General features: G+C 43.7%; 1 protein-coding gene across 1 annotated transcript; it reads left to right on the top strand.

The window, feature by feature from the left end:
- Positions 1–6997: 6997 nt before the first annotated feature.
- Positions 6998–18945, top strand: LOC138784899 (extracellular calcium-sensing receptor-like). The gene is made up of 7 exons (XM_069960606.1): positions 6998–7079; positions 8558–8705; positions 9522–9813; positions 12591–13415; positions 16657–16884; positions 17801–17939; positions 18038–18945. The coding sequence occupies exons 1-7, from the start codon at positions 6998–7000 to the stop codon at positions 18943–18945; spliced, it is 2622 nt and encodes an 873-aa protein (XP_069816707.1).
- The last annotated feature ends 1623 nt before the right edge of the window (positions 18946–20568 follow it).

Consider the following 20568-nt stretch of genomic DNA (forward strand, 5'->3'; position numbering starts at 1 on the left):
GTAGGTACAACATTACAGCGACAGCATTGTGATCCATACATCCAGGTCTAGAAGTCTTCTATTAAATTTAGTGCAAATATTTGAAAACTAGAAATGTTAATACCAATGGGTCTAGAGTAGGGATGGTCCGAACCTGCCGAGGTTCGGGTTCGTATGACCCCGAACGCTCGGCAGCAGATTCCCGCTGTCTGCCCGCTCCGTGGAGTGGGCGGATCAAGCGGGAGTAACGCCTGGAAAACTGGGATACAGCCTATGGCTATGGTTGTATCCCAATTTTCCAGGTGGTCCTCCCGCTGGATCCGCCCGCACAGCGGGAATCATTGCCGAGGGTTCAGGTTCGTACGAACTCGGTTTGGACCATCCCTAGTCTAGAGAGGTCAATGGTTCTATGTGATGTACTGACAGCTATGTACTGTTTCTGTGACCACAACCAGGTGGTTGTTAGAGGGTTACGAGGGTAGGTAATGGGTCCAGCATGGTGATTTAGAGATACACTATGTGAGTTTAAGATGGTTTCCTGGGGGAAGATAGGGAGAGGGAATGTAGCTGGGGGCTTTGTGTGGGGACAAAGGGATTAGCTATGCGGAAGGAATACCTGGGGGAGGTATAAGCTTATTGGTATAAAAGGGGACAGGTAAGCCTAGGGGCCCCTTGGCAGGGACAGTACTGCTAGGCGACAGGCTGCTGTCAATGGGGGAGAGCATGTCTAGGGGGACACCCCTCAGAATGGACTTTTTAGTTAAAACTCACTTCCTAGTGTCTGGAAGGGTCGTGATTTGTGTCGGGCCTCCCCGGTTGTATCCTTACAGTTAACCCCTTAAGGACAGAGCCTGAAATGGCCTTAATGACAGAGAAAAATTTTATGAATATGACCAGTGTCACTTTATTCATTAATAACTTCGGGATGCTTTTACCTATCCGGCTGATTCTGAGATTGTTTTCTCGTGACATATTGTACTTTACATTTCTGGTAAATTGGAGTCGATACTTATAACAAATCTTTATGAAAAAAAACCCAAATAACGTGAAAAATTGTAAAAAAATTCATTTTTCCAACTTTGAAACTTTTTTGCGTATACAGAAAGTGGTTATACCACATAAATTATATATTAAATAGCATTATCAACATGTCTACTTTATGTTGGCGGCATTTATTAAATGATCTTTCATTTTTTTTAGACAATAGAAAGCTTAAAACACAAGCAGCAAATTTCCAAATTTTCAGTAAAATTTCAAAATCAGATATTTTTAGGGACCTGTTCAGGTTTAAAGTGTATTTGAGGGGCCTGTATGTTAGAAAGCCCCACAAAGCACCCCATTTCAGAAACTGCACCCCCCCACACTCTGCAAAAGCATATCTAGAAAGTGTTTTAACCCTTTAGGGGAGTCACAGAAATAAAAGCTAAGTGTGTAAGAAATTTGAAAATTTTAATTTTCCGTGCAGAGATTTTATTGTAATCCAATATTTTTCATATTTATAAACCTATTACCAGAGAAATGCACCCCAATATTGATTGCCCCGTTTCTGCAGTTTATAGAAATACCCCATATGTGGCCCTATTGCGCTATTTGACGCAACCACAAGCCTCAGATATAAGGGAGCGCCTAGTGCATTTCAATGGCTCCGTTATATTTGGTCATTTCTGACTGTACCACTTCAGGTTGGCAGAGGCTCTGGGGTACCAAAACATAAAAAACACCCCTAAAGGGACACCATTTAGAAAACTACACCCCTCAAGGAATGTAACAAGGGGTGCGGTGAGCATTTGGACCCCACAGGTGCTTCACAGATTTTCCGAACAATATGGCGTGAAAAAAGAAAAATTTATTTTTTTACACTAAAATGTTGTTCTAGCCTTCAATTTTTCATTTTCACAAAGGGATAAGAGGAAAAAAAAGACACAAAACATGTAGTGCAGTTTCTCCCGAGTACGGAAATACCCCACATGTGGCGATAAAGTGCCAAGGGGGCGCAGGACGAGCCTCCAAAGGGAAGGAGCGCCAATTGGCTTTTGGAAGCTAGATTTCACTGGAATGGATTTCAAGGGCCATGTCGCATTTACAGAGCCCTCGTGCTGCCAAAACACTGGAAACCCCCCACAAGTGACCCCATTCTGGAAACTACACCCCTCAAGGAATCTAACAAGGGGGGCAGTGAGCATATGGACCCCACTGGTGACGGGCACAAATGTAGAAAAATGTGACGTGAAATTGAAAATTTTCATTTTTTCACTTTCACGGCACATATGTGCCCGTCATCCAGCGGTACATATCCTCACTGCACCCCTTGTTAGATTCCTTGAGGGGTGTAGTTTCCAGAATGGGGTCATTTGTGGAGGGATTCCAGTGTTTTGGCAGCACGACGGCTCTGTAAATGCGACATGGCATTCATCATCTGTTCTAGCCAAATCCAACCTCCAAAATCCAAATGGCGCTCCTTCCCTTCGGAGGCTTGCCCTGCACCCACATGGCGCTTTATGTCCACATGTGGCGTATTTACGGACTCAGGGGAAATTGCTCTACACATTTTGTGGCTTTTTTTCTCTTTTAACCCCTTGTGAAAATGAAAAATTCAAGGCTAGACCAACATTATAGTGTAAAAAATGTAATATTTCATTTTCAAGCCACATTGTTCCACATTTGTACCCGTCACCAGTGGGGTCCATATGCTCACTACACCCCTTGTTACATTCCCTGAGGGGTGTAGTTTCCATAATGGGGTCACTTGTGGGGGGTTTTCACTGGCTTGGCAGAACAGGGACTTTTTAAATGCAACATGGCCTTTGAAATCCATTCTACCGAAATCCAGCCCCAAAAAGCTAAATGGCGCTCCTTCCCTTTGAAGGCCCGTCTTGCGGCTGCATAGTGCCTTAAGTCCACATGTGGGGTATTTCCGTACACGGGGGAAATTTCTCTACGCGTTTTGTTTTGTTTCTTCTCTTTTAACCCCTTGTGAAAATGAAAAAACCAAGTCTAGGTCAATGATTTAGTGTAAAAATGAAAACATTTTTACACTACATGTTGGTCTATACTTGATTTTTTCCCTTTTCACAAGGGTTTAAAATAGAAAAAAAGCTCAAAGCGTGTAGAGCAGTTTGTTTCGAGTACGGAAACACCCAACATGTGGACATAAAGCGCATTGCGGCCGCAAGACGGGCCTCCAAAGGGAAGGAGCGCCATTTGGCTTTTGGAGGCTGGATTTGGCTGGAATGGATTTCAAGGGCCATGTTTCATTTACAAAGACCCTATGCTGCCAAGACAGTGGTAAACCCCCACAAGTGACCCCATTCTGCAAACTACACCCCTCATGGAATCTAACAAGGGGTGTAGTGAGCATATGGACCCCACTGGTGACGGGCACAAATGTGGAACAATGTGACGTGAAAGTAAAAAATTTAATTTTTTCACTTTCACGGCTCAAATGTGCCCGTCATCAAGGGGTCAATATCCTCACTGCACCCCTTGTTAGATTCCTTGAGGGGTGTAGTTTCCAGAATGGGGTCAATTTTGGGGGTTTTCCACTATCTTGGCAACACAGGGCCTTTGTAAATGCGAGATGGCATTCACCATCGATTCTAGCCAAATGGCGCTCCTTCCCTTTGGAGGCTTACCCTGCACCCGCATGATGCTTTATGTCCACATATGGGGTATTTCCATACTTGGGGTAAATTGCGCTACACATTTAGTGTTTATTTTATCTTTTAACCCTTTGTGAAAATGAAAAAATAAAGACTAGATCAATGATTTAGTGTAAAAATATATTTTTTTTTACACTAAATGTTGGTCCAGCCTTGATATTTTTCATTTCCAAAAGGGGTTAAAAGAGAAAATAAATGCAAAACGTGTAGGGTAATTTCCCCTGAGTACGAAAATACCCCACATGTGGACATAATGTGCCATATGGGCACAGGGCAAGCCACCAAAGGGACAGAGCGCCATTTAGAGGCTGGAATGGAGGACGGAGGCCATGTTGCATTTACAAAGCTCCTGTGCTGCCAAGACAGTAGAAACCCTCCACAAGTGACCCCATTCTGGAAACTACACCCCATAAGGAATCTAACAAGGGGTGCAGTGAGCATATGGACCCCACTGGTGACGAGCACATATGTAGAACATGTGCTGTGAAGATGAAAAATACTATTTTTTTCACTTTCACAGCACAAATGTGCCCGTCACCAGGGGGGCATATCCCCGCTGCCCCCCTTGTTAGATTCCTTATGGGGTGTAGTTTCCAGAATGGGGTCACTTGTGGGGGGTTTGTACTGTCCTGGCCGCACAGGGGCTTTCTAATTGCATCATGGCATCCTCTAATGGGAATGGGGGCCATACCTATTTAGTTGGGGAAAAGGAACAATTTTAATTAATTTGGGGGTATTGGGCCAATTAGAAGTTTATAAGGTTGAAAAGGAGAGGAGTCCATCAAATTCAACCTGTGTTGATCCAGAGGAAGGCAAAAAACCCTAGTGAGGCAGAAAACAGTAGCCTCATCACAGGGGAAAAATTCCTTCCCGACTCCATAATGGCAATCAGACTAATCCCTGGATCAACGTGACCCCTGAAATAAGAATAAGGGACAGAATATTGAAAATTTAGAACTCCAATGACGTGTGGTACGCCTTGAAGCAATCCTTTATGCAGAGGCCGGGGTGATCAGGACAAGTGTCACACTGGTAAATGCTGTCCTTCCTGATCCCCCTTTTGTGGCACACTCTGCACTTCTTTTGGGATCTCCCCTTTTTTCCAGTGTGGGGGACTTCACCTGGAAAATGTTGTTCCTCTACGATACGGGGTCCTTCATATCCAGAAGCGCTGGGGCCCGCTCCGTGGCTGCAGAATATCAGGGCTTTGATTACTGCTTCCTGGAAATCAAGGAATTTCCCCTGGTGGCCGGCACATCGGTACAACACAAAAGCGTTGTACATCGCTGTTTGTACCAGATGTACGGCCACCTTTTTGTACCACGTTCTGGTTTTTCGCGTGGCGTTATATGGCTTGAGGACTTGATCTGAGAGATCAACTCCTCCCATATACTGATTGTACTCTAGAATACAATCAGGTTTGTTCACCACGTTTGTGGTACCACGTACAGTGACAGGGGTGGTGCTATTCCTGTGAATTGTGGTCAGAATAAGGACATCGCGCTTGTCCTTATATCTGACCAACAACATGTTTTCACAGGAATAGGCCTTGCACGCACCCCTTCTCATCGTTTCTCTAACAGGGTGACTTGGGAGGCCTCTTTGGTTTTTTCGGATCGTGCCGCAAGCTACTGTAGCTCGGGTAGCGAGTGACTGAAACAGGGGGATGCTGGTATAAAAGTTATCAACGTACAGGTGATAACCTTTATCCAGCAGTGGGAAGATCAGCTCCCAAACGATCTTCCCACTAACTCCGAGGATGGGGGGGCATTCTGGGGGCTGGATTTGGGTGTCCCTACCCTCATACACTCTAAATCTGTAAGTGTACCCTGAGGTACTCTCACAGAGTTTGTAGAATTTCACGCCATACCGCGATCTTTTATTGGGAAGGTACTGGCGGAAATGCAGTCTTCCTTTGAAGCTCAGGAGGACTCATCTACTGAGATGTATTTCTCTGGGATATACATCTCAGTAAATTTGGATGAGAAGTGCTCTATGACCGGCCGTACTTTGTACAGTCGGTCATATGAGGGGTCATCTCGTGGGGGGCACCTTGCATTGTCATTGTAATGCAAGAATTTTAGGAGGGTTTCGAATCGTACCCGTCCCATGGCCATTCTGTAAAGTGGGGTATTATATATAATATCCCCACTCCAGTATTGCCGCATTGTGGGTTTTTTTACTAGGCCCATGTGCAGCAGGAGCCCCCAAAATTTAGTCATTTCGGCTGCATCAGTAGGGGTCCACGCCATGGGCCTAGCAAAAGAAGAGGAGGGGTTCTGGGCCAGGAATTGGTGCGCGTACAGGTTTGTTTGCGCCACCATCAAATTTACAAGGTCACCAGAGAAATAGAGTTTGAAAAAGTCTATTTCTCTGAGACCTGTGGGGTTAACCTGGATTCCCGCCATTGCCGTAAAGCCAGGAATCCAGGGCTGATGATTTTGGGGGTCTGGGGTCCAGATGGGGTCACCTGTCTGGGGGACAGTGGGCGGGATGGGGTCACCTGTCTGGGGGACGGGGGGTGGGATAGGATGACGTGTCTGGGGGGCAGGGGGCGGGATGGGATGACTTGTCTGGGGGGCAGGGGGCGGGATGGGATGACTTGTCTGGGGGGCAGGGGATGGGATGGGATGGATTGACGGGGGGCAGCCCGAGGCGTTCTCCTTGGACGCCGTGGTGGATAATCATCATCACTGAATGATGATGATGAGGATGAATGGAGGAATGAAGGATCCCCCCATTCATCCTCACTGGCTGTTTCGGTGTCAGAGGCGATAAGTGCGTACGCCTCTTCCACCGAAAATCGTTTCTGTGACATTTTTATACGGGGATTGGGGTAGGGGGGTATGTAAATGTAATGTGGTGTAGTGGTGTAGTGTAAAGCTTTATTAGATGTATTGTAATGTAATGTGTGGTAGTGTAGTGTAGTGTAGTGTAGTGTTTTGTGTTTTACGTGTTTTTCACAGTAAGGGGGGGGGGGAACCTACGCCAAAAAAAGAGTTGCTGATAAATGCCGCACTTATGTGCGGTACTTTTCAGCAAACAGTGGCGGTAGGATATAGAAAAAAAAAGGGTGAAAAGGGGGGAAAAAACCCCCTACGCCAAAAAAGCGGAGTTGCTGATCAGCGGCGCACTTACGTGCGATGCTGATCGGCACTCAGCGGCGAAAGGACGCAAAAAAAAAAAAAAAAAAAAATTGAGGGGGAAAAAAAAAAAAATGCTATTTCTTCACCCCAAAGCCACTGATTAGTGTATGATATACACTAACCAGCCGCTAGGGGGCAGTACTACGTACCTGACGGAAATAGCCGAAGATCTCCGGAAAAAACTCTACAAGACCCGAACGAAGAAGCTGAACGATGACGTGGAAAGAAGCCGACGCAGAACGAAGACGCGGACGCCACGGAATCGCCGATTCGCCGCACCGGACGCTACGATCAGGTGAGTATGGTGCACTACACACCACACACACCTGCTCTGCTCACCTCAGGTAACCGACTGAGGCGTGCAGATCAAAGTAAAAATATTTATTTTTACTTTGATCGCCGCTATTGGCCGGCCGGGCTTGGCCGGCCAATAGCAGCGATCTGGGGGGTGGCACCATGGCCCCCTCTAGTATACACACTAATGATGATTGGTGCTGTCTCGGACAGCACCAATCATCATTAAATTCCGGGTCCCCGGGTCGCCGATGACCCGGGAACCGGAAAATCACTGTAGTTGGCTGATTTGGATAAATCAGCCAATTACAGCGATCGTTGGCACGGAGGGGTTAATCACCCCCCCGTGCCGACAAGCTACGGTGGTCTGCTGTTAGTAACAGCAGCCATCATTACCCGATCGCCGCGTGTTTACACGCAGTGGTCGGGTAAACATCGGGCGTAAATTTACGCCCTGGTGCGTTAAGTACCAGGCTGCGAGGGCGTAAGTTTACGCCCGATGTCGTTAAGGGGTTAATAAAGGGCAGCTTACACTGCCAAATTTTCTGCCAAGAATGTTGTCTGTGTTTTATTGGGGTTTGTCACAAACACCCATTACCCCCTATAACAATGGCCTCGAGTAGACTCCTAAAGAATATGGAGAAAAAGCAAAGTGTGGACATAGAAATGCAATCTTCTGACCTTACAAGACAGTGAGGTGTGTGGTATAATATAATTAGGGTTTGAGACAATTGGGCTAAACTATTCTTGGTATGTTGAGTTATTGTAGATATGTGGATTCATAACGCAGATGATAAAAAAAAAATTTGTGTTGTTGTTCTTGTTGTATGTTTGTAGCTGAAACCACATAACCATCTTATTTAAATGGTGCCCACAAGACTGATAAGCTAATGTGGAAGAAAAAGTTCACGAATGACTACACTCATATACAAAGGTAGTTGGGACTAGGATAACTGTATACCTAGAGGTTGAGAACAGCTTACCAGTCCACTCCTTTAGAGTCAGTATAACCACACAAACAGGGATTCAGGAGGCTAAAAGCCGTCTTCTTGGTTTCCATAAAGCACATAACATTATAGCAAGATAGGTGATGCGTTTCAGGTTAAATGTCCCATGATTAGGCTTGTTTGACCCAAAATGCGTCGGTTGTTTAGTTATACCCCTATGTGTTTTATTGATCTTTGAAGATAAATAAAGAAGGCTGCCTTTATCCTGACATTTTGCTGCTAGATATCTGTAATTGTGGTTATGAAGGTTGCTCATATAGTGCACTCCAAGGTATGATATATTTTACCATGTGAAATCACATAGACCTGATAGAGAGCAGTGATGGGCAAAGAGAATGGACATGTATATACTAACTACACACTGACTATATTCCCCAGGTACTTTTGACTTACAAGAGAGAGATGATCAGCACATACACATGGAGCCTGATATTTGCCCTTATTCTGGACATTTACGCCTTATACAACAAAGATTCCACATGCAGTCTGGATAAAACCGAGCTGGAGGGGATAAAACAGGCTGGAGATGTGGTGATTGGGATTATAATATCTCTTCATATGGACAGTGTGTACCACCATAACACCTTTACTGAGAGGCCGGTCTGGAACACCTGCACCAAGTAAGGAGCCATTACATTGATGATGTTTTTGTAGAGCAGTGGCCGCTCCTTAACCCCTTCGGGACCGGGTTGATTTTGGCCTTGATGTTTTTGTAGAGCAGTGGGCACTCTTTAACCCCTTCGGGACCGGGTTGATTTTGGCCTTGAGCCCATTTTTAAAATCTGACCTGTCTCACTTTATGCGGTCATAGTTTTCCCCCTGAATTTAACCTCAGTAAGCCATTAGGGGCCCTGAGGGTGTGGCTACCGCCCTTCAGAGCACCAATCTAGTAGCCCCCAGTAGCCCCCCCACCTCCATTGATACTTATTAGGGGGGCTGGCCGCCTGTGGGAGGGAACTAGAAATCGCCATGCCCCCCAGTGCTCCTTACGGCTTACCAAGTATCACTAACAGCAAGGAAACAGCGCTGAGGATAAAAGTAAGAGACATACGTTACCCTTGCCCACTAACCTGCTGGTAGTTACCATTTAAGATAAGTGCAGTTCCTAAAGATGGGGTTAACATCCATCAGTGTCAAATTCAAATTGGTTCTTTAACAGTATAGAACTGAGATGGAAACCAGCCCCATATATAAAGAAACAGTCAACTGCACTCAATTGAACCTGAAAAATATTTAGAAAGCTGAAAATGGGTCATTCAGTTAAAATAGGAACATTTTGGAATATCATCGCCTGTGAGTAAAATCCTCACCTGGACATCAGGTTTCTTTTTGGTAACTTATTGATCCATATCTCATAAAAGTTATAATTTACGGTGCATTCATATCGCCACTAATTTTTCACATTCTAAAAATACTTAATTTCTTTCCATCTAAAGGTTTGGTCTTGAGAACTACCAGCAACTCCAAGCTGTCATTTTTGCAATTGAAAAGATCAACAGCGATCCTGAGTTTATTCCAAACATCACTTTGGGTTTCCAGGCCTATGATACTTGTCTTGACGTCCAGCACAGCTTAGCAGGAACTTTGCAGGCGGTATCAGAACAGAATAAAGCCGTCCCCAACTACAGATGTCTTGTGGACAGTCCCCTAAGTTCTGTCATTGGTCTTTCAGCATCCACACACTCTCTTTTTGTGGCCTATATTCTGGGGCTTCTTAGATACCCTCAGGTAATGAATGTTGTTAATGCATTGGTTTAAGGAATTAACTACTGTTCCGGTAGTCATAGATTCGTGAAGATATATTCAAGCTGGACAGGTCTAGCTAGAGGGCCAGAGAATCCTCGTGAAGTTATAGATTCGGAAGGGTGTTGGGCATTAGAAATAAGGCTGGACCAATCTAACTAGAAGACCAGAGAATCCTCATGTAGTGACAGATTTGGGAAGATACTGAGAAGGTGAGAATAGGTCTGAACTAATCCAACTAGAAGACCAGAGAATCCTCATGTAGTCATAGATTGGGTAGAGATACTGAGAAGATGCGAATAGCTCTAGACCAGTCCAACTAGAGGACCTTAAGATTCTCATGTTTTCATAGATTTGGAAAGATTGGGCAGTAAGAATGGAGCTGGACTGATTCAGCTAGTAGACTAGAGGTTCCTCATATAGTCATAGATTTGGAAGGGTAATGGGAATTGGCCAGGGACAGACAAGAAATGGAGAGTTATGCCAGGCTCTTCCCTTGGCTATAATTCATAATTGGATCTCGAGAACATCAAAAGTTTACATAGCTAATAGTAATACTTTAAAGGAGTATTCCCATCTAAACTAATATAGTTATACATAAAGGGATTGTAAAACTAAATATTAGTGCAAATACATTCATTTAGCAAACTTGTCTTCTTCTCCTGATATGCTGCTCTTTTCCTTATATTGTTAACAGCTCGTTGTCTAGGTTACTGACCACCACTCTACTCTAAAAGCGGTAGTCTGGCTGGTGTATATGTAGCTATGATATAGGTTTAGAAATATAGGGGGACATTTATTAAGAATGTCATACTTGTATGCCGATCTTAAATTGGGCCTGCCCCCATTTCAGATGCTTAATTTACTATTAGAGATATGCGAACCTGGAGCATGTGCGAGTTCATATGAACCCGAACTTTCGGCATTTGATTAGCGGTGGCTGCTGAACTTGGATAAAGCCCTAAGGCTATGTGGAAAACATGGATATAGTCATTGGCTGTATCCATGTTTTCCAGACAACCTTAGAGCTTTATCCAAGTTCAGCAGCTCCCGCTAATCAAATACCGAACGTTCTGTTTTGGATGGACTTGAACCCGATTCGCTCATTTCTATTGACAAGCCCTACAGGTATCACTATACTAGTTATGGGAATAATTCCTTTAAGTTATTAAAAACAGAGTAATATTCATTTGTAGAATTGTGTTATTTGGGAGTCCAGAATCCAATTATCATTAACCGATTTTGGTTTAATCAATGAAAAATTTTAATTTTACGTTATTGTCATTAATAACAGAGCAGATAGTACTTACAAAAATAGTGCAAAAAAAAATAAAATAAAAAAATATAAAGTGAAATACAAGAATTTGCACAAAAAAAAAACATCTGATTTTGGCAGTGTTATCAAAGTTGCCAACATTTTTTTTCCCTCATTTTTTCCTATATATAGGACCACACCTATACAGGACCACACCTGCATAATGCAGATGCCAGAATCACTCACCAGTATTAGGCTCCCAGCATAATACAGACTTCAATATCAGACCCTATTATCAAACCCCAGAATCAGGCAACATAATACAGACCTAGCATTACACCCCCAGCATAATACAGACCCTAGAATTAGATTCCAGTATCAGGCCCCGAGCAAAATACAGACCGTAGAATTAGACCCCATCTCATGTATACTACTTGCATGCTTCCCCATACCTTGCTTCATATTGCCCCTCCTCTGCCATGTACTGCTACTTTGGCTCCCTATATATCTCCATATATCTGCTCCCCATCACCCTCCCTATACTGCCTCCATACCCCCCCCCCCGTTTACTTATACTGCTCCCTAAAACTGCTCTCTATGACCCCCCCCCCTACAAACTGCTACCATGTTCTCCATCACCGATTTAATGTTTCATTAGCCCCTCCCTCATATTGAGACTCATTTTCATACTCATTTTCATAGGAAATATTTCCGCCTAAAATCAACTGACGCTGAATTCCGAGCAGAATATGAGCAGAATATAAGCAGAATGCAAGCAGAATCCCTGCGTATTCCGCTAGGAAAGTGTTCAGCTCGTAATCAGCTCTTGACAAATTCAGCGAGTATTTGGCGAGTAAACTAGACTATACCAGAATATATACTAGAATCCTCCTCCCCCCCTTTTTTCCCCATTTCCGCGCTGATTCAGCGCGTAATTTCCGCTTGTATTACGCTTGTATTCCGCGCTAAATACGCGCTGAAACAGAAAATTAGAGCCCCATTGGTTTGTATAGGCTTTCGCTAGCGGAAGAATGAACATGTTCATTCTTCTGGCGGAAAGCGGATTAGTTCAGTACAGAAATTCCACCGTGTGAACTGCAGAGCAGAATTTCCACTCAACACAATGGAAATTAGCTCTGCACCTATTTTAACGGCTGAAATTTCAGCGCTGATTCAGCGCAGAAATTCAGCTGCTTTTGCTCTGTGTGAACGAGCCCTAAGTGTGCCTGTGCCTATCTATGAGATCTGTGTAGCCCAACAGCTATAGGACCACATGCTCATTACTAAAACCTATAATTCTTTCAAAATTGCAGCAATAAATGCAGCAATTTGGCACATGATTGGCAGATTACAGCAATGCAATAATGCCTTTGTAGTTCCATAACTGTTTATTCGGGGTCAAACTGGGCCATTAAGCTGCCCTATTTTTTAAAGAACATATAGATCTTTAGTAAATTGATGTTGACATGTAAACCTACAGTGTTTCTATAACTTATTTTCTACACAGATTAGCCATTTGTCTACTAGTCCTCTCCTCAGTGACCGAAGAAAGTTCCCCTCCTTCTTCAGGACTGTCCCCAGTGATGTTTTCCAGTCTAAAGGTCTGGCTCAGTTGGTTTTGCAGTTTGGATGGACTTGGATAGGGCTTCTAGCTGTGGACAATGACTATGGTCAACAAGGGATACAACTTGTCAGACAAGAGATAATAAAGGCTGGAGCATGTGTGGCCTTCACAGAAACCATTCCCTTAAGTCGAGCTGATCGCAATGCTCCACACATTGTTAAAATAATAAAACAATCTTCAGCCAAAGTTGTGGTTGTCTACTCTAATGACATTAACTTGTCTCCAATATTGGCTGAGATGATAAGACAAGATGTTACCCAAAGGATATTTGTAGTCAGTGAAGCCTTGTCAACCTCAACCTTCTTCCAGGGAATCACTGCAAAGTTTGTTTCGGGCACACTTGGTCTAGCACTGAATAGTGGAACAATTCCTGGATTTAAGGATTTCCTAAATAATGTTCATCCGTCCAAGCCTTTGGGAGGAACATGGGCAAAACTCTTTTGGGAAAAGACTTTTAATTGTGAATTTATTGGCAAGAACAACATCACAAATTCTTCTTCTGTTATAAAACCATGTACAGGAGCAGAAGACCTCAGGAACGTAACAAACAGCTTCAACAATGTTGACCATTTACGAGCTACATACAATGTCTACATAGCGGTAAAGATCATCGCCATGGCATTGAAAGACCTAAGATCCTGTCAAAGTAATGAAAAAGCCAGTCTTCCCCAGACATGTCCTGATATTCCTAATGTTGAACCTTGGAAGGTATTTTATATTTCAGATTAGGAATTGTAGAAATAAACTTTAAAAAAAAAAATGTAAATGAAGATTTTAAAAAAGGTATAGAATTTTTAGAAAGAAATGTGGAGCTGTCAGTCCAACCATCTCTACCAATAAGTTAAAGGAGAAGTCCGGCAGGGGGGAATCATTACAGGCAAGGGGTGGTCAGAAGATGTAAAAGCCAGTATGCTTACCGCTCCCAGTACCCACTCTGCACTGCATCACGGAGCTACTGGACCCCTTCGGCTGTCATCTTCTCACTGGTTACGGATACGTCACGACCCGGGATCCACATCACAGACTGTTGGGATTTAGCCCACTCTGCCAATCAGTGACTGCAGCGGTGTTCCTGGCTGAGCTGGGAATCCGTCAGTCGAGTTGTGACGCTGCCAGCGGGGAGCTCAGAAGACAGCCGGCGGGGTCCAGGAGTGAGACACGGCTCTGCGCAGGCACCGGGACAGGTGACTATAACTTGTTTTTTATTCTCCCCCACCCCCTGCCTGTAATCATTTTTTACTTGTATATTAAGTAAAGCTGGACCAAGCACTACATCCACTTCATTGTTATTCCAGTTTGAAGCCCTTTTGCTCCCATTGATTAAAATGGGACATTCAGAGCGTATTTGTGTAGAGAAGTGACATTTTATTTATTTTTTCATGTAGTTCCCTGATTCCCATTGAAATTGATTTGTCATAAAGTGGCTCTGTACCCAGGGCCAATTTCAAGTTGTCTGCCGCCTGAGGAAAACCTCAGGCAGCCGCCCCATCACGGAACTTCAGATGCCCACCTGCCCCTAACTATCCCCCCCCAGCAATCCGGATTACCCCCTTATCCAGCATCCATGACAGAAATCCCCCCCACCCCCGACGCGACCCCTGCCCACTCCGGTACTCACCAAGACACAGAGCAGGGTGATGCGGGTGATGTCACCGACGGGACCTGGAGGGATGTGGGGACGTCAGTGAGCGTGGGCGGCAGGACAGCAGGGATAGAAGTGAGCGGCTTCTGAGCAGGGCTGTGACTGCTGTCATTTTCGCTTTGTTAAGTTAATCTTAACAAAAATGACAGCAGCAGGGAAGACTATTCCGCTCCTTCTGGAACCGCATAATCTGCCACCTGATGCGGTATACGAATTCCGCGTCATGGCAGAAGCAGCCCTGTCTGTACTAACAGTCTGCCCTCCCCCCCAACCATTTGTACCGTTGGATATCTACTTTTAATCCAAGATCTGTCCTGGGGTCCATTTGTCAAGTGATGCAGTTATTGTCCTAAAATAAAACTTTTAAACTTGCATCCCTGTGTCAAACTGGTGTGGCCTAGAGTGTGTGTGCCCTAGGCCTGCACCGCCTCTCCTTCCCTCCTCAACAACCTTATTCATCATTAGGAATGCCCCTGGCAGGATCTTTCCTAATCATTGTCATCACTTATCCAAACACTGTACATGTGCTGGATCGTTTAGGCCCATTAGAAGAAAGCCTGCCTGAGGCATTCCTATTGGTAAAGGGGACGGGGGAGGAAAAGAGAGGACTAGGGCACAGACACTCTAGGCCATGCCAAGTTGACACAGGGATGCCAGTTTAAAAGTTGTTTCTTAGGACAATAACTGCATCACCTGCCGGACGGACCCCAGGACAGATCTTGGATTAAAAGCAGATATCCCATGGTACAAGCAGTTTGGGGGGTGGGGTGGGGCGGCAGGTTGTATGTACAGAGTTGCTTTAAGCTCATAATCAATCTGATCTGACTTTAAGGTATGGTCTGGTAGACTGGTGGAGTGGCTAATGGGGTTTATCAATTGTATTATCTATACTGCTCCCATTTTCAACCTTGGACACTAAATCTATATGGTAGCAAACAGAGTTCTTATGCGCATTGGCCCCTGTATACCACCATATTATGCTTACATGTAATTATGCATTATGTCGGTATACTTACTTTCACGAATGAGGCAGTGGCAATACAGACAAGATACACAGGCAATGAACTCTGAACTGGTCCCCACCGACTGCCCCTACCTACTTGCCACTGTGAGCCCTAGGCTGCTGTGGACAACCACAAAGACGGTCCCTGTACTGGTATAAAGTGTCACACAGAACATAGACAGACAAAAAAACACAATATAGCAGGGTGGACAATCCAGGTAAACAACTGCGGGCAGCAGAAGTACAAGATCACAAAACAGAGAATAGTCACTAGGCAAAGCAATAATGTCAAGGTAGGCGGCAATCATGGATAGTCCGAATTTTAGGGAAAGGTCAGATAAACAGAAATAGCAAAACAGCATAATATAGCAGACAAAGTGAACTCAATAACCGGCCAGGAAAATAGGCAATACACACACTATATAGGGGAACAGAGGTCTGGTCCAGAAGGAGGTTGGAGCGCCTTTGATTCATAAACACACACACCTTTGAAACAGACAACCTGACTGGCAGGAAAAACTGCAAGTCAGGCTTACAAAGCAGAAGCAGAATTATCCTTGAGGTTGCCAGAACACAACAGGCAACACGGGTGGGACTGAAGAAACCTAAACGGGGATAGACTAGTATTCAGTTAGAGTTCAGGCAAAATGTAAATAAACATAGAACAAGTGCCAAATCATGACCAAAAGTGTAGTCTCGGTCGTAACTTATGACCCGAGGACAGGACTGCTCCAAGTTCCGAACAATGAAATTGCTAACACCTACGTAATATTGTCTTCAATAGTATGTATGGTACATACCACACAAATTGTTATGCTGTACTCCATATCTATTTGCCTCCATATGTTATCAGAGGCACACAGAGGTGCTGTAAGGCCCCAGCTCCAATCACTGAATGAAGTTTCATTTACTGTTATAGTAAGACAATGGCCAACTAAAGACCTGTATGGAGCCATAGAGTGATCTCCAATATGAGCTCTAAAAGAGGTGTCCTGACTTAAACTTTATCCACTGGACAGGATATAAGTGTGATAGTGAGGAGAGTCTGACTACTAGGTCTTCCCCCAATCTAAAGAATGGGGCCTGACTCCAGTGTTTTAAATGAAGCGATGGATCAGCACACATCCCAAACATTCCCACACATTCTCTGTGGATGGTAGCTAAGCATTGTACTTGTGTTTGGTCTTTATAAAAAAAAAAAAAAAAAAAAAACACTCTTGCTTTCTTATTTCTTTTAAATCTGTTTGCAAATTTTTTTTTCATATGTTCATTCATTCTTTTTTTTCTAATAACCCTTTTTACAGCTTCTACATTACATAAAACAAGCAAGGATCAGGCTAAGTAGTGGTCAAGAACTCTACTTTGATAAGAATGGAGATCCACCTGCAGTCTATGATATACTGAATTGGCAATTGGGTCCAGATGACACCATAAAACACATTAAGTTTGGAAACTATGACACCACAAGATCTTCAGATCAAGTTTTCCATATAAACACAAGTTTAATCCAGTGGCCTGCTGGAGAACAGATGGTAAGACCATAAGAAAATGACGTTTTACTGTACCAATGAAAATGACATCTTCATGGTTATCAATGGCTATCAAAGTGTAATGACTGAAGTCAAGTCCTTTTTATTATCATTTGTAAAGCTGGCCATAAACAACTCATGGTTGGTGCCAAGGTCCCCCCCCCCCCCCACCACTGCACAGTAAATTAACATTGCTGCTGCAGTGACATTAATTCACAATAGAGGATGACACAGGCGCAGAAGCTGTGCCTGTGTCTTCCGTGGAAGGTCCCAGCTCTCAGTGAAAGCCATGGACCCACCGCAACTGTTAGCACCCGAGCCGTGCTCCAATGCTGACAGTTAACCCTATAGATACTGGGGTGTGCATTACTGCAGCATCTATAGGGCTTCAGACAGCGAAGGCTCCCTTTACAAAGGGAAAATTTTCTGTCTGATAACAACTGGGGCTCTGCGATATGATCGCAGAGTCCTGATGGTAGCCATGGACAACAGAAGCCTCAGGCTTCTGGTGTCCTGGCTACGGAGGCTGGCAAGGAAAGGATAGAGGTAAAGCCAGCTTGGGGGGGTGTCCACAAGCTCTGCCCCTCCCCTCTCTTCCCTGCCACTGTTACAAGCTTCTACCAGTGGCAGGTGACAGAGGGGAGGGTGCATAAACAGGGACTTGTCAAAAAACAACCTGGGCACTGATGAATTAATGACCCATGGTCATGAAAGGCTTAATATATACAGGAAACCTTAAATTAAAATCACTACCTGATATTTGGTTCCACCATGATCCGTGCCTTAACATACGCATGTTGTGGATTTGTGCTTTAAGTTGGCAAATTCAATTAAGTATACCCCTTCACATATCCCAGAGATGAGAAGGATGACAAAGTACAGTGATCTCTAAAAAGCCTTAAGCGTTTTTTCTCCTCAGTTCTTAGACCCTCACGTTCCTCGCTCGGTCTGCAGTGAGAGTTGTCCTCCAGGTCTAAGGAAGGCTGCAAGAAGAGGAGAACCTGTCTGTTGTTTTCAATGTGTTCCATGTCCTCAAGGTGAAATCTCCAACCAAACAGGCAAGAAACTGTCCAACATATCTACCTTAACATAAAAATATCATGCATATTAGTTATAGTATACCAAATTGCTCACATCTTTGTTTATTGTGTTTTAGATGCCTTGGATTGTCTCAAGTGCCCATGGGATCAGTGGCCAAACCTTCAGAAATCTAAATGTCTCCCAAAAACCATAGAGTTTCTCTCCTATGAAGACCCATTGGGATCAACCTTGGCAGTGACCACAGTCATTTCCTCCTTAGTTCCTACTTCCATATTTCGAATTTTCATAAAATATAAAAAGAGTCCCATAGTGAAGGCGAACAACTACCATCTAAGCTGCTTTCTTCTCTTGTCATTGTCTCTATGTTTCCTTTGTTCCTTGGCTTTCATTGGTCCGCCCCAGGCTGAGAAGTGTCTCCTACGACAGTGTGCATTCGGGATTGTTTTTACACTTTGTGTCTCTTGCATCTTGGCCAAAACTATCATAGTAGTGTTTGCCTTCTTGGCTACAAAACCGGGCAGCCGACTGAGGAAATGGACAAGTCTTAGAGTTTCTGTCTCATTTATGTTCCCGTGCTCCTTATTACAATTTCTCTTGTGTATCATTTGGGTGTCACTTGCTCCTCCATTTCCCCAGTACATTAGTACACAAGCACAACCCACAATCATCAGCTATGAATGTAATGAAGGGTCACCTATTGCGTTTTGGTGCATGTTGGGATATCTTGGCCTCTTGGCATCTATCAGCTTCATTGTAGCTTTTATGGCCAGGAGACTCCCCGACAGCTTCAATGAAGCTAAATTCATCACTTTCAGCATGCTGGCCTTCCTTAGCGTCTGGGTGTCTTTTATTCCAGCCTATCTTAGTGCTCAAGGAAAGTACACTGTAGCTATGGAGATATTTGCCATTCTTTGTTCCAGTTGGGCTCTGGTGATCTGTATGTTCCTTCCTAAATGTTTCATAATCTTGTTCCGACCTAACATCAACTCTCGAGAACATCTTGTTTGGAAAGTTAGGGTTTAATGGCATGGGTGAAATCAAGAGGAAATTATCTTTTGATGTATATTTTGTAACATATGAAACTTATCACAATTTATACACGTTGCAAGTCAAAAGTAGATTTCTCTTACAAAGTTCTAACCCAATCACCTGACACATGTTCTTTGAAATTTTAAAATGGCCATACTCCTTATACTAAAGTCAGCTAAACCCGCAATCTGCAGGTAGGTGCCACCAACAGTATGAGATGTATGGGAGCTTCCCAACTTTCCGACGACAGACAATGTCGGTGGAGATAAGGGTCTTGTATGCTGTATTTTCAACACCGTCCCTTTTGTTTTTCGAGGGATAAGCCAGCAACAGAGCAGTCTGCCTTAATCTTAACCCTCCCTTGCTTATAGGGAACATATAAATGTTCATCTGTGCCAAACTGTGCAAATGGAGAAGTTAGAAGAAATAAGTGTTGATCAATCGTTAATCCAAGACTTATAGAAAATGTAAGTACGCCTTAAGAAACTCGTCGACTTTTCTATGACTTCTACAGCCTTCAACAGAGAGAACCACATATATCCATGACCACCTATATGTGACTGTCATAGGTGATCAGGTAAAGGTCAAGTTAAGACCCATAGGTAATATGGTGGCCTCCACTATTTTATGGTCCAGAGACCTCCACCCACCTTTATCCTGCCCTGACGCTGACAAGGAATACCAGAGTTCTTGTAAAACTTAGTTTTAGAACACTAGGGTAATAGGTACTTGGACTTTGCTTTCCTTTACCAAGAGTTGAAAATTCCCGCTAATAAAGTAACTATATGAAATACTGTAATAGTTGTTGTCTCACATGATTCATTTGTGAAATGTTCATACAGATATGCAGTCGTTCTTCAAAACAAAAAAAAGGAAGGAGATTACTTTCACCAGGAATGTAGCTATCGGGCATATATTGGGTGCTGTGTGCCAGGTGTGCAATATGAAGCTATCTACTGTTAACAATCTTCTAAAAATTAAAAAGAATCCCCCCGAAATGGGCCAATTTTTTAATACTTAGACTCGGAAGATTGTAAATTAAAAAATATATATACTTACCTTCCTTGCTCCACTACCACCCGTATTTGATCAGTTTTGATTTGATCTGTACTGTGTATTACTTCTGGGATCAGGGATGTGATGTGATAGACCCTCTCAGCCAATCAATGTCTTTGGCAGAACACCGATGTGGGTGGCTAAGCAGGTCTATGACTATTTGATTTACTTACTGACCTATTGAAGACCATTTGTTTTTCTACAGAAAACCATTACCTTAAGCACTTAAAAGAAAATTCTGGTCTCAGGGTTTTTTTTTTCCATTGGCAGAGCACAGGGGTGAATCAATAAACAACACTAATTTACCTCTCCTTGTGCCCATGATCCGCCATCTGACTGGCCCCGGGACCCCCTACAGTTTGTGAATGTTCAGCGAACACAAACCGAGCACAATCACAATTATTTTTTTTCTTTTATGTTCTTGTTTGAGATCCGAATCGAACATCGGGATGTTCACTCATTCCTACCCATCAAACTGTTCTGTTAAAATGCTGAGCGTTCTAGTTCAGAGACAATTTCCGAACCAGAACAGATTGATGTGTTCACTCAACACCAGTCCAG

The sequence above is a fragment of the Dendropsophus ebraccatus genome, chromosome 1, assembly GCF_027789765.1.
Source record: "Dendropsophus ebraccatus isolate aDenEbr1 chromosome 1, aDenEbr1.pat, whole genome shotgun sequence".
In the NCBI taxonomy this organism is placed as follows: Eukaryota; Metazoa; Chordata; class Amphibia; order Anura; family Hylidae; genus Dendropsophus; species Dendropsophus ebraccatus.

Excerpts from the sequence above, each read along its gene's own strand:
- LOC138784899 (XM_069960606.1), top strand. The coding sequence starts at position 6,998 with ATGACGTGGAAAGAAGCCGACGCAGAACGAAGACGCGGACGCCACGGA. Across the intron at positions 7,080-8,557 it reads GCACCGGACGCTACGATCAG|ATTCCACATGCAGTCTGGAT; the intron begins GTGAGTATGGTG and ends TATACAACAAAG. Across the intron at positions 16,885-17,800 it reads GGCCTGCTGGAGAACAGATG|TTCTTAGACCCTCACGTTCC; the intron begins GTAAGACCATAA and ends TTTTCTCCTCAG.